Raw genomic sequence first — 15,305 nt, 5'->3', positions numbered from 1 at the left:
TCTTATTTTATATCCGAAGTGATTTAAAATAAGAATACTGAAAACATTAAGACTCTTCTTGTCTGCAGGTTGGATGAAATGCCTGCTAATTAGTAACTACACCTACGTGGGGCTTCCAGAGGCCAGTTAAAAAAAGCAGTAATTTAAAAAAAAAAACAAAAAAAAAAAACAAGAATCATATTTTAATAGTTCTTATTCCACACTTGTATGTGTGAAGCTTCAGTCTAGGGATGCTCGTAGATGCAAAGACAACAGATTTGAAATGTATGCCTTTGTAATTAATTTCTGATAGAGAATGTATAGCCAAACCAAAAACAAATACAAAAAGACAAGTTTATCTAACATTTAGGCCCTATATAATTTCCTAATAACTTCTGAGAAGGAAACTATCTGCTTAAGTAAAGTTTCAGTATGGAATATTGTTTCAGCTCTACTGACTCTTAAATTAGGGTGGATAATTAGATTTTATTCCTTGAAAGCCATAGAGAGTCTAGGATTAGGATGCAAGAGTTGTGAACTCCTGTTTTCATGCTCATATCAGAGTACTTAAAAAAGTGTCATGCAAATTTATTAAGTTAAAACCAGAAATTAGGTAACACAAAACTTTAATACATCAACACATTAGCCCTTCATCTTTCGGCGGTGAGAGAAGGAAGAGACAAAGCAAGTGCAGAACACAGAATAGTTGGGTCCTTAGAACGAAAGCATCAACTACACATGGAATTTGGTGATGCTGTGATCCCAATGCTAGTATTTTGTAATAGTTTTTTCTAGTGGTTTCTCCAAGAACTCCCCAGCCATCACAAAAAAGTAGCATGCAGACTTAATAACCTGGTTGACACCTCCATTGTTTGCCTTCCTTGCTACATTTACTTTCTGAGGCTGCGAGATTTGTAGCCAGTGTTATTCCATCAACAGATTTCAAAGCCTGAATTTTTGCAGTAGATTTTTATAGTACAAAAACCAAAGCTCAGCAAGTCTTTTCCCCTCTGTTTACCCTATCAGAACATGGCCCTCTTGTAAGATAAGGGCTGTTCCTGCTTTCCAAATGAAAGGATGTGCCTGAAGCTGGTATCAATCTTTAAACAGATAAAGAGCTGATATAAGTTCATATTTTATGGAAACAGTCCACAGGGCATCTCTGTGAGAAAACCAACGAAAACTCTTACGGTACAGCATACTTTTATTGCTCAATCTTTAAACATGCAACAGATCACACTATTATGTAGCACTCAGAACACCTCTCCCTGCTGCATGCTTCCCAATGAACAGACAAACCCCTACTGCTGCAGATGCAGCATCATTGCATAATGTACCCCAAGAGTTAAATCTATGTACCATAAAGTTTTTCCAAGACTTTTACACTTACATTCTTGTATTGCTAGTTTTATTTACTATGACTGACTTCCCACTCTGGTCCACGTTGTGCTCTAATCCAAAGTAAGCAGCTACCCTGTGCAACAGCATTCTATGATAAGATGTCATTGGGGGAAACTTTTTTCGTGGAGCTCTGGAAGAAAGGAATAGTAGCTTTATTAAATAAACAGGAATGCTCTTCAGTTTTTTTTTCCTATAAGAGTACAGTACTTACTCATTATTACCAATGAAATCTAAAATTTCCTGTTCTAATTTCAGCAGCATCATTCTGTCCCTGAAAATAAAAACACAGCAACTCACATATGAGACACTCCAATAACTCCAGCTGTATTCATCTTAAGAATACACAGATAGTATCTATGATCAAGGAATGATGGAAGACTATAAATAGAACCATCAAGTGTCTAATACAGTATTCATTTATTTTTAGGAGAAAGTATTCATTTTCCACTAAGCTGTATTTTATTGAACCCACGCTGTTCTCATCTCAGAAATCATAGCACAAAGAGCCTCCAAGTAATCTCTTCCTAGTACTGTCAATAGAAAGTACAGTCATTGAGAAGGCTCAAGAAGGGAAAGAGTGACTAGGTTGGTTCTTGTTGGTCAGCATGGGTAGCAAGATTTGCAGAAGCCTCAACTGCCCCTTCAATTGTGAATCACAGGATCACAGAGAAACAGAATGAATAGGTGCTGGTAACAGAAGGCATTCCTACAGCATACTTACAGCTGAGTAGATAAAAGCTGGCACACATTGCAATGTGATGAGATGTTAAGAGAATATGAAAAACTAAAACTCAAGGTGACTGAAATGAGTATTAGCTGAAACACCATAAAATAATCTTAAAAATGCATATGCCAATTTCAATAACTCATTAGCATACAATGAAACTAACAGTCCCACAGGTCATTGTTTGCACACATCAGGTAATATGATAGCAGGTGAACCCTCAGCAGGCCTTTGCCTACAAATTTCTTATTTTCACTGGGATGATTTATGACTTACAGTAGGGCCGAAGTAAGAGTCTAATAAAAGCCTGTGCTTTCTAATTTTTCTAATGTGTTCCCTATAGGACAAAATGCATTGGTCCATTATGATAATCTTTTCTCTTTTGTTCCCTCCCCCACCTCCCCAATAAAATGGAATATCAATACATTATCACACTGTAAATCATAACTATAATGTAAGCAAGTAACAAATAACAGGAATATCTTTCACAATAGCAACACAAGTCCACTAAGCTCATTTCTTGCCTTCTATGTTAAGCCACAGATCTAGTATTAAACTCTGCTGAGGGAAAGAACAAACCAGACAGACAGTGTACTGCAAACCTCAAAGCAACAGAACCACATCAACTTTTCCTAACAAATGATGGACTTGGATTAGGTCAGATTTGGTTTCTGATGTGTAAGATTGAAGATACATGTGTTCATGGTTTATATAGTACATATTAAAAGAAACTGTCTATAAATTCAGTACAAGGTAGGTTAAAGTAAAAGAAGGCAATTTGGTATCCAACAAGCAGATGTTAAACAAGTACAAATTTTAAAGAGTACTAGGAGTCTCTTCAAGTAGAGCTGAAGAGACAGACAGAACTCATTATTTGCTCATTAAACATGAAAAGCATTTACAACAAATCAGTGTCCTGAACCTGTGTTCATATAACACAAAAATTATAGTGGGTTGGTGTTTCAGATAGTCTTCACAACAACATGCTAAGTAACTGATGTAGTGATAAACATTTAAGAGGAAGAAAATAAAATAACGATAATAATAATAAAAAGGAAAACCAAAAGAAGCAAACAAACACCAACAAAACATACCAAAGACAGAAAAACCGCAAGCTGAGTTTGCTGATGCTTACCTGGGATTGTTTTTTAATGTATTTACTAAAAATTCATGAAGATCTATACCAGTGGAATCTGTGTACTCTTGGCTGGAATCTAAACGTAGGGTGGAAGAGAGCAGAATTACATTTTGAAAAAAAAAATTCTATATTTTTTCTCAATTATTGATGAACATTGTATTTATGGATCAATACTGTTTAACTAGTACATATGTTACTCCAAATTAAACGCTTGCAATTTCCAGAGAAAAGGTTTGAAGTAAAAAAACAAAGCTGAAAACCCTATGTCTCTCTGAATTCTCCAATTCAACTGTAGCACAGAAGGCAAAAGATTAAGTAACACTGCCAAACTATTAACAAACTGCTTACGTTTTGAAGGAGTATATTATAGTTATTATATTATATATTATAATATTATTGTCTTGAGTCATCTCATTTCCATCGACCATCCAAGTTTTTTCCAGATATGACACTGCACTGTTGTATATACTTTCATGGACCAGTAGCTGATATACAGAAAGACTGGATGTTGCCCAAAGAAATACTGTAATTCAGTATGTAACAGTTTAGCCCTCACTACTGTTATTCTGTAGTATTAAAAACCTTCATTTTATTGGTCTTGCTTTCCACAACACAATGTTTAGAAATTTCCCCACAGCCTTCTGTCTTGTTCCGGTTCCAGAACAAGAATAAAATATTTCCTAGTTACAATTTGTGTCACTGAAAGAAATACTTGCCTTTCACCAGCACCTTCCAGAGTTACAGATCTCAAAATTATAAGCTAGAGATGGTTTAATAATTTCTGGGACTAGACTTCTTTCAAGAACTATGTAAGTGTCAACCTGTGCCCAAGGTAGGCACAGCTCAAACTCGGGTGTCTCAGCCCTTGCTGTTCTAGGCCTTTTCGTGCTTAGTACGGAGCACAAAAGCACTTTTTAGAAGGTGGGCATGCACTGCAAAGCCTAGCAAGATAGCTCTAATGCAACATATCTGTTTCTTAAGGAGTCTTATTGAAGACTGACATTTATAAGTGCAGCCAAGTTCTGCACTCTGATGCTTTTTATTTCATGAATACCTGGTTGCCAGCTGGGACAAGATGTACTGAAATGTCACATGAAGAAGGCCTCATGGAACTGAGAGACACAAGACAAACAAGTGCTAGCAGCCTCATGAAAAGAATACTAGGTTTAAAGATACTTCCTACATAATGGTTGATATAAGATGTCTGGATAAGACTTCTGTCTCCTTTATTCAACGCAAGAGCTGTTCAATGAATTGCCAACTTACATGCAATAAACGTGGCAAAAGATAACACGGACAGAGACAGTTACTGTTCATTCCTGCAGTTGTATTCCACATAGAATAGACCTTCAATCCAGACTGCAGAATATTAACATGCATGCATAATACTTGTCATTTTAACATATCGAGTTCAATCCTTAAAAGATTTTAAAAAAATCTAGAAACTAGCAAAAGTGTGCGTGTGAACGATCATATAGTCAAGTGAACAAGATACAATGAAATATTAATCATTAACATGTACAAAAATCCCTCGTGGTTCATGCAAACAGGGCACTCTTAGACAGTGGAACGATGAAGAAATGAGTTTTTAGTCATAAGAAAGCAATGTATTTTTTTACATTTAAAGAACTCTTCCTAAAACTTTTCCTATCAAAAAAGTCAGACAAGATCATGAATAAATTCTGAAAACAGTGATCTAAAAATACAAATTAAAAGCAGAATGACGGATAGCAAACCTCTTGATAACATTTTTCTGTGCAATTTATCACTGGACTTCTCCTTTTCAGTTTCATCTTTTGCAGGCTTTTCCTCTTTTTCACAACACTGTGACAACTGGATTTGAATTTTCTCCTGTCAAAATTAAAAGTTAGTCATCATGGAAATTATTTCAAACAATATATCTCTGCAGCAGAGCTTTCTGTATTATGTCACCTGCAAAAATGAAGAAGTAACAAGGAAAATAACTGTTTTCATATTCTTTCTGATCACACATATACTCTAGCCAAACAAAATGAAGTTACTTACAAGTGAATCAAAAACTAGAGAAGACATAGAAAGTAATATGTGTTTTAGAATTTAGATGCATTTCCAGGCTCTGAATGCTATTTCAAAATGAATCTAAAGTATCTTGAGACAAAAAGAAAATATTCCACTTTTCAGACAAATATTATGTATCTATGTTTTTAGGTAGTGTGCATTATCTACAATGTTTCCCCCTCCACTGCAGAATAAAACAAATGCTTCAATCTCTAAGATAGCATTATCAGATTCACACAAAAAAAGAAATATTTAGAGTAGAATATAGCAAAGCTAAATTTGCAAACCTTAATGCAGTCAAGGCTTAGATTCCTCTGGTGTATTTTGACAAAGTAGCTTCGAGTGCAGTCATCTCAAAAACCCACATTTCTATACAAGTACATGAACTATCATGAAAAGTGTTTCCCAGATAGAGCAAAACAGAGCTTTCCTCTTAAACTAAAGTGACATAACTGTTCCTTAACTAGTGGACAGGTATCATTTTGTTCTTTGTGCCTCTTTTGTCTTTAACTAGACTACTAACGAAGGACTATGATAACTCATGCAGCAAAAACAGAGTAAGAAGAGAGAAATGGAGACAAATTCCTTATTGGAGTGGTCCCAACAGGTGGACCACTGGTCGTGTCCTGTAATAGCACTTCCCCATTCCTTTTACCTGGAAGCCTCTCAAACGTCCATTTTGCTTCCCCGGAGATAACTGAATTTATGTTGTTATCCACCTCATTGCAGAAGATCCAATTCTTCCCAACCCAGCTCACAGAGCTGCCCCACAACTATTTGCCTACCACTCTTCTATCCCGCACCAAATCCTTTCCCATTTGAGTCCTCACTGTTCCTTCAAAGCCCATTCTTATCTGCATCCAAGCACCCACCATCAGCTTCTCCCAATATGTCACACCACAGGCTTGATCCCATTCATGAAAGCTGGCCAGAATTAATCATAGTCGGGATTTACCAAGGCTAAAGCCTTTTTCACGTGCAAACACCTCTCTGCACAGCCTCCACTAACACAAATTATTTGTCACTATAAAGTGCATTAACACTGACTGTTCACCTAGCAGCTATGCAACTGCTATTTGAAAAAAAGTAGAGTGGTGACTGTCATATTAAGAAATTAATTGTGACTCAGATCTACCAACATAACATACTGTTCTCCATTTTACAAAACACTACAAAATTAAGTAAATTAATAAAATTTTTCATAGTCTGATTTTCTCTTATTAGAAGGTTGATTGGATAGGTTTAGAGTATATATAGCCAAAGTTTTTGTAAAAATCCTATAGCAATAGTTCAGTCAAAGGATTTCAGCACAAGTAATCATTTTTATGCTTCTTTCCGCAACAGGAGCTAAAAAAAGGAGAGCCATCTGAACAGCCAATTCTACTACCATCAATCTACTTCAAAGTGTGATACAGAACTGTGTACCAAAGGGCATTTTCTTGTGATTTCATGCTTTAAAAACTGTAGCATCTAATTAAGCATGACCTACTTCATGGGAAAGCCACTGAAAAGTATTTTAGCTTCTATTTCTTAGAACTCTCATTTAATCCCACTACAGTGATAGCTGGTCTCTGCTAGCATACTGATTTAACAGACTCTTTATTGTAAAGCAAATGACCTTCCTATCTCAAATCCTCATTGTAGTAGCAGGAATTATCAACAAATTTCGACTAAAATAAAAAAAAAGCCAAAAAGCAAAAAAAAATCCCAAACCCAAACCATCAAAATCTGAAAATTTTCTCCAGCTTAATGCACTTGAATAAAGAAAGAAGAGTGATGAAGTGTTACAGAGCTATTACTCAAAGAATTTACGTCCTGGGTTCTCAGCTTTCACCAGCACTCTCTAAAATCAACTACAACCTGAATTTACACAAGTCAATTTAACCATTATTACAGGCCCTTTTTTTGCTGTTTCTTTGTTGATTGTCATCTTTTGTTTTCATGTTCCCACTCTGGGTTGTTTCATTTTGTTACAGAAGTTCAATCTTTTAAAGATCAATTAGCTCGTTATCCATATCAATATCACGGACATGAAACCAGCTTTTTCTTATTAAGAGCTGAAAATGATCATCCTTAGCTAGTGTTTGTACTTCATATATCAGAGTGTACAGAATCAGAACAATCCCAGCACCTAAACTTAGACAAAAGACAGCAAAAGAATAAAGAACCAGTGTATTACAAAGAAAAAATAAGGACTTTGCAATATATGTAGCTGAGATTCCCACAAGACATTGCAACAAATGGGAACTGCAGAGAATGCTTACTGTAAGAGTCTGTGATTTTAAACCATTAAATATATGGTGTCATATAGTGCAAGAGGTCTAAAAAATCCTGTTGACTTACATTTGCAATATGCTGTGGATGAACAGCTCATCAAATGAGGATTCTCTCCTCTTGGAAGAAGATGCAGTGACACAGCTAAGCCCTACTGCTTCAAGCCTCAACAACTAAGCCTGATCTCCTAGTCAGTTCTGGTAGCCTCACAGGAAACATTACAGGATTATAAATCACACTACATGGCATCAATTTTTCTGTTGTCTTTTTATCTCTTACTACACATGCTGTATTGTTGTTCCTAAGGCTTGGATTTTTTATTAAATTAGCTGGCCTAGTTTCAAAATTTCTCCAGTTAACTCTTCAAGTATATTATGGAAGGACTGGGAAAAACACTGTTTTCTCGGTTCCAAGAACAAAACCTAGACAGATACTTTGTGGCTCATTCTTATGATGTTTAATTAGTTTGAGTTCTCACTCTCCTTCACTCCCCCAAACTGAAATGGATCTCCCACAGCAACAAATTCTCACCCGCTCCTACTGGTTCTCTTTGCTTGTTAGGGAAAGTGAGACTTTTCACAAATAGTTAGTTCAGAAGCTTTTCAAATAACAGCAAAATAAGTCAGTGCTTTGTGAGGAAGACACGAAGAATCCTTTAACTTTTGTTAGGAGTGAAAACAAGAGCAGTGTGAAAATGACTTCAGTGCCCATCTTCCATACCCAGACTAGGACTAGTAATAGTATTGCACTCTAAGGATACAGCTAAAGTCAGAGAAGTTGGACTTTAAAGCATTTTACATATTTTGTCCAGTATTTAGGATTCTCTTTGAGTAAATATTAACAAATTAGTCTTCAGCAATACCTCAGGCATGCGTTAAGAGAATCACCAGCAATTATTAATAACATGCATACATTCACTCAAAACACCACAACTTGAAACTGCTTACATCGTGGAAATATCAAAAGTTGTTAAATTATGCTGCGTATCAACCACACCGATTTTTCTAGAGGTCTTAATGATGGCACACAGCATTAACTACCATGCACACGGTAACACTAGAAAGCTGAAAGAACTAACAAAGCCTCCCTCTTTGCCATCCCCAAAACCAGCCACTGTGGTTCAGAAGATTCAGCAGCAGCAGACTCTTTACCAGATAGCACCATCTCTATTAAAGCTGTACTGATTTTTTTTTTAAATTAATTATAGTATCTACATATTTAAATAGCACCCAAAAGACTTTCTTTTGAATATTAAGTTACTTCAAATTGTTTCAGAAACTTCAGTAACGTGACTTTTACCTGGAGGTCCTGTGATATTTCAGCTGTAGGAGGTGGTGGATACTCTTCACATACAGCAAGGCTCCGAACTAACTTTAACTTTGTGTTTGACTAAAGGAAAGTATGTAAAATTAAAAACTATGGCTCATCAAAGTTCTATAAAGATACCAGAAGCCGTTATTTTTTCCATTCAGGTTACGTAAAACAAATTGGCTGAGAACAGCATTTTTAATATTTTCAATAAATTACTTCCTTTAGGAAGAAAATACCAAAGCAATCGCAGTTTTGAAGGCACTATCAAGCACAATAGAGCACATCTAATGGAAAGTAAATAAAATCTTTGGGAAAGTGTTTCTGTCCATAACAATAAAAAGCCACCAAAAATATAAAGGCAAATCACAAAAGCAGACAACTAGGCAAGACAAGAAAATCCAACAGAATAAAACAAAGCTTCATCGCCAAAAAAGAAAGGGTAAAACTAAAGGCACTTTTCACAACGTAACAAGGCTTCATATCAAGCACGAAGGGCTTCCTTAGCATGCCAGCACACAAGTCTACTGTACCTTCGACCTTTTTGCTGTCTGTCCAAAAGCCTGCACTGGCCGCTGAATGATAGGCACAACAGAAAAGGTTTATATTAAACTTAATAGTTCAACTTTATTCACGTAAAAGTCTGCATAACAGAGAAAGATTGAACAGTTATTACTGATGTGATGGTCAAGTCTGTGAAAGCGACAGCAGGTGCTTTTGGCTGAAGGACTGTATGCTTTCCCTTCTTCATCGTGCTTGTTCTCAAGTTCTCTTTCTTCATTTATAAGAAAAGATATTTATAAGATGTAGCAAAAGAAATCTAACAAATAGTAAGCATTAATCTCACTTAGTAAGATCCAAGCAGTGTATACTCTCTGCTGTCTCCTACATTTAAAATTCTCATGTCCTAATTTCCTTGGTAGCATGAGTTTATTAATTTTCTTCCTATTCCTGAAACCTATCTTGAAAAATGATGGTATGGAAGAAGAGGGGAGAAGAAAAGAAAAAAGCCTCTATAAAGCAATTATTATACGTTCTAATTATTATTTAGTTTATATTGTACAGATAATTAAAAGATTAGGAGCCATAAAGAACAACTCTAAAATGGGTTGCTGATCAAAAGTTTTGCTTTAGTTAAGTAATTTGGCATCCACGAATATGCTCTCTTTTCCGAGAATCCTTCTCTTATTAATAGTTTATTTTAAAAAAGAACATTACCACAATTTTGAGGCAGTATGCATCCTTGCAATGTACATTCAAATCAAAGAAGCGTTTGACAGGTTTTTAACCATGAAATTTAAACAAACTCCCGTGATAGCCACGCAGGTCTAGAGAAACTGTGTTACAACACTGAGTGCAAGTACTGGTTTCACTACAGAACTCAAACTGATGAATATACAAGCCTTTCATACAACTGGTTTCACTGAGAGTAAGCCTGATACTTGTATGAGGAAAACAACATTTGTAATATGGTTTCAAATCTTGTTTAACGGACAATATTCCCTCTTTTATGAAAAGCTATGACAGAAGAACAGTTATTTTCTGTCACTTTCCTCAAGTATCAAATGTCTTTTTTGCCCCAGCATCAGTGAAGAGCAGAAGGGCAGCTCATTTAAATATTCCTCATTTCACTGTGTAACAGGACTTTAAATAGCTGCACTGAAAGCTAACTGAACTGCTACCTCAGCTACCTGCTGAGATTCTGAGCAAAGACAGTTCAGCTTTTCCTATACCTACAACAATACAGAGACAGAGTCTTGTTGGCATCTGAAAAACACTTTCCTTCTATCAGCTATGCTGAAAGCATACATAATTTACGGAAAGCTGGCACCTTGTATATCCCTAGCAAAGTTGGCATCATACCAAGCTACTGAGTTTTAAGAACAGGATGATTTCCCAACCCTTATCCAATTAATCCTGCATCAGTTACCCGTGGTGAGTTCAAATGTAGGGTACTGAGTGTAGTAAATGAAAGTATTTGAATACTCTGCTGCTTAGTTTCATGAGCACCTGGCCATTTTTAGGGACCAATCCAATAGCAGTAACACTGGGGAGAGCGAGCTGGGGGTAGGAGCACTGCAGGAGGGAGACTCTCACAACTGAAATGAATCCGACCTCAGAGTTGCACACGAGATGAATGTCATCCCACCCCTCATATTAAGACCTGTTATCTGGCAACCAAATCTTTTTAGGGCTCGTAAAACAATTCTTTAACAGGCTTCAATTCCTTGCTTTCCCATATAAGTTCAGGAATATCAAATCCTGAAGTACAAGCCCCCACATCCAGCTGCAACTGTGAGGAATAGCATCAGACTAGATTTGGTACAGTTGGATTGCAGGGAGAATTCATGTGAGAAAAGGTCTATGCTGCAAGGTCTCTGCCTGGAAATACAAAACTGAAAGAGCTCTTTCCCAACCTGAGAAAACACTGTGTTAATGAAGGCAAGATTAAAAATGTATTTATGCCCCATAATAAGTAATTTTGGGCACGATACCAAGACACTTTAAAAGCAAGTGTTACCAAAAATTTGCATAATGAAAATATTGATCAGGATTTTGTCTTTAAGGAAAAAAAAATGCTGAGACAAAGTACTATGCTTCATTTCCAACTAATTATCACAGTGCAACCAGCAAAATAAAAATGGAAGTTAAGATAGTTTGCCAAACACATACAGTCAAATATAACCAGGGGCTTTCAGAGGAAGCATCTGACTATTTTTTTCCTTACTACCCCATACTTCAACTATACCAAATACAAAGTACAGATCTGGAACGCTGCCGTGCCTTCCTCTATCATTCTATGCTAGCTAAAGAAACTGGCTAAAGCCAGGTGAGGCACAAGAAGGCAAACTCAGGAGCATGAATAAACTTGTGAAAAGGTAACATGCGTATTTCTGATTTACTGCTCGGACATTCCAGAGGACAGACACGACTCGTGGCAGACCTGAACAAAAGAGGCTGCAGGTTTTCACCTTTCTACTAAATCAGACTTTGATTTTAAAACCTCTTAAGCGTTAGAGTCCTACCTAACAACTGTAGATAGCCTTGCAATGACAGAAAAACCAGCATGATCTATGGTTGCTTGCTGTCCTGTACTGGTGAGTACTGACAGCAATTTTCCATGACACAGGAGAGGATGACTAATGATCAAAACTGGAAAAACAGTATCACCATTGGCCACAGAAGCATTTTCAACAGTTCAGAAGCTGAACAGAATCTATCCAATCATGGGCCTATTAAAAATCAGTAAGTCACATTTTGGAAACAAAGGTAAATCCTGAAGAGACCAAAATAGCTGGGAATGAGGGAAAGAAAGGCTTCAGAGAACTCAGTTGTGGAACAGAGAAACAAGAAGGTCCGTGCAACTCTTACACTGCTTAAAAAGATTGGGAAAGATACCCATGTACTCTAATGAGACATTTTTCTCATTCACATTGTACATGACAGCAAATTGGTGACTAGTGTACAACGTCTCAAAATAATCTAGTTTAGTCAAAGCCGTATGTCAAAATATAATGACCTGTTACTCAAACTACAAAGACCCAGAAGCATACAAACCATGACAGGTTTAGACAGAGGAACAATCGTAGCTAGTTTCTCACTTGATTGTAAAGAAATTAAATAGCAACTTAGAAAGCAAGTGTGTAATGTACATATTTTCACTATCAGCTACCATAGTACAAGTACATTAACTTTCACAGACTACAGTTACATGCAGTTGCAAAGCCCTACATTAACAAGATTCCACTCATAATTGACTGTCTCCCTACTGCTCCAGAAATCAATGCTCTCAGACTACTGGCTCAATTTTTAATTACACCATTCATGTAATGGCAATGTTCTGGATCTGATGGAGACTCCTGGACACAACATTCACATCAATACTAACTGAAAAAGACAGTAAAACTGTCTGCATCAAAAAGACTTTTTTGGTACACAGTTGTACAGTTCCTGCTGTGTATGCCAGATAATGATCTCTGTCACCAGATATTACTCCTACACAAGAACAAAACCAGCCAACCAAAACCCCTGCCGAAGAAGCCTGAGCTAAAACCAAAGCCCATAACCACTGTCAGTTTCATTTCTCTGGGCAGAAACGCTTGTTTGCAGGAAGGCAATCTGCCACTTGAGCCTCATAAGCTTCTACACTACTCGTTGAAAGAGAAAATGTGAATGAGATTCTTCCAAGTTACTGAATTGCTGGAAAAGAAACCGTACACATTCATTTTTCATGTTGACAACTGGGATATTCCATTGATGAACGAGATTACCAGCTCAGCTCTAATATCTGCCAATGCTTCAGGAGGAGTTGTTTCTCATATATTACAGGCGAAGTACTTTATTTTAAGTACTTTTCTTCCATAAAACTATCTATTTACACTGATACCAGCTTTAATAAAGTCAGAAGATAATAAAGAGTAGAACTGTGTTATTACAGTAGTTGACAAGATTCATTTGGAAGCAATTTAAACTAGCAGATAAAGTTTACTTCACTCAGCAGAATATTGAATTGCTAGTTATGAACAAAGCTAGTCCCAAAAGAAAGTTTTATTCAATTCTCAGTAACAAGAATCTAATAAGCCACTCTCCTGTTTTTGTAACCCACAAAAGAATACTGGTATACTCCAGACCCCAATCATGATTTTTATCTTTTTTTTTTTTTTATTATTAACAACCCACACATGGAAGAATTCCTATAGAAAGGAAATTTCTTCTCCAACACAAGCTTCCATGTTTTCTTAAAAATCTGACTCTTTTTCTAGGTTGTGACAGAAAATTTCAGTTGCTTTCCTCAACTCCCTTAAGGTACTTACTGTCCACAGTGACCCAGTGGGCAGCCTCAGTCAGCCTGTTTGTCCCATGCGACAGACCCATCTTTTAGGGCTCTTAAGCTTACATGCTAACTGCATAACTGAAACTCAGAGGTATCAAATATGCTGCCACACATTCTTAGCTGGTGCTAACACTGGTGTGTTCTCTTCCTCAGTACAAGATGATTTCACATTATTTCACTCCTATACAACTCACTTGAAATTTGATGCCACAAGTTTTTGAGGGTACATCACCTACCTTGCAAAGATCATACATTTATACGTACCAACTTTTCTGTTTATACATGAGGACAACCTAACCTTTCCCACCTGACAGATCGCACACCACAGCTGTCAACTGGGGGAATACTGAAGAAAATGGAAGGTACATAAGTACTGGCTGGCAGCCAAGATGGGATGGTAACTCCCGTTTCCCTCCACCATGGATGCAGGGAGAACAGCTGGACCCAGATTGCTGATTTGATTCCTCTAACACATAGGACTTGACCACCAACATCTGACTACTTCAGCCTCAGAATAGCAGGACAGCTATTCTGTAAGAGTTAAACCCGAGCCACACATAGCTCAGGAGCCCTGGGTTGGTCACTCCTACTCAGGGTAGGCATGCTGAGCTGCTCAGTAGTGCTTTATCCATACTAGCAACACTTAATATTTCAGTGTCTTTACCAAACCCTATTATTCTATATAGTGTATTCTCAACGCAGCAACATCTCTGAAACTTGGTCAATATTCAGCAACAGCTGAAGATGTTTGAAGTACCATTTCCCTTGTTCTGCTACAATGGAAAAGACTTAACTTCATGTGTGCACTCAGGAAAGCATAAATAACAGACAACCTGTAAGGTTCCCATGAAAACCACTTATCCAACTCAATTAAAAAAGATCAACCTTCATATATATACATGAACATGAACAGGGAAGTGAAGAAAAGGAGAGAGGAAGCAATAATCACTGTATTTGCTTGCAAAAAACTATCGAAGTTCTCCTGACCTGTGTCAAAGTAACATGTGAGGAGATCATAATAAAAATGAGAAGAACATGAGAAGGACTCATTTAACACAATACATTAGTGAAAAATAAAGTGAAAAGCTTCTTACCGGCATATTGTTTTTGCTATCAGGACAATTTTCATCCTTTTCCACTTGAATCTGCTCCTGACTTCCTGATTTTATAAGGTTTTTAACTGGGTCTGTATCTTTAAATTCAGCTTCTGAACCCTTCATTGCATCAGTTTCATCTTTTACAGTAAGAATATCAGACATCCTCATTAGAAAAGATTATTTTAAAATTCTACAAGAAACACGGAACCTTTAGGACAAAGAAAAAGTGGATCACTGAGTATTTTTTTTTAAAGAAATACACACACCTAAACAGCTATCCAAAATAAAAGTTATTTTGCTGTCGAGATTTGCAATCCTGTTATATTCTTCCTTTCTTGTATCAGAAGGAAGGAGTGATCATTTTCTTTTTGCCATTTCTATCAGAAGCACATAATGGCACACTTTCTAATGAGAGAATTAGGTACTACACTGATGATACTTGCAGATTTTCCTTGCTGTATTTTAAAAACAAATGCCTAAACATTCCCAAGCTCCAAATCAAATTAGGTTCCA

General features: G+C 36.7%; 1 protein-coding gene across 9 annotated transcripts in view; it reads right to left on the bottom strand.

Annotated features, from left to right (window-relative positions):
* R3HDM1 (R3H domain containing 1) overlaps positions 1 to 15,305 on the bottom strand; it is a 69,393-nt gene that overhangs the window by 27,855 nt on the left and 26,233 nt on the right. For 8 of the 9 annotated variants that reach the window (XR_002439135.1, XM_021397926.1, XM_021397929.1 and 5 more), the window contains exons 3-7: positions 14,790 to 15,000; positions 4,979 to 5,093; positions 3,240 to 3,318; positions 1,592 to 1,651; positions 1,370 to 1,510 (exon numbers count right to left, since the gene is read on the bottom strand). Coding sequence is in view for 8 of the 9 variants with exons in the window: in XM_021397926.1 (XP_021253601.1) it covers positions 1,370 to 1,510; positions 1,592 to 1,651; positions 3,240 to 3,318; positions 4,979 to 5,093; positions 14,790 to 14,960 (566 nt within the window). In the remaining variant the exon portion in view is untranslated. Of the gene's footprint in view, positions 1 to 1,369; positions 1,511 to 1,591; positions 1,652 to 3,239; positions 3,319 to 4,978; positions 5,094 to 8,852; positions 8,943 to 9,394; positions 9,437 to 14,789; positions 15,001 to 15,305 lie in introns of all 9 variants that reach the window. The other variant, XM_021397933.1, reaches the window with a different exon arrangement.

Source organism: Numida meleagris, chromosome 5, assembly GCF_002078875.1.
Source record: "Numida meleagris isolate 19003 breed g44 Domestic line chromosome 5, NumMel1.0, whole genome shotgun sequence".
NCBI lineage: Eukaryota > Metazoa > Chordata > Aves > Galliformes > Numididae > Numida > Numida meleagris.
This window is presented reverse-complemented; position numbering and strand designations above follow the sequence as displayed.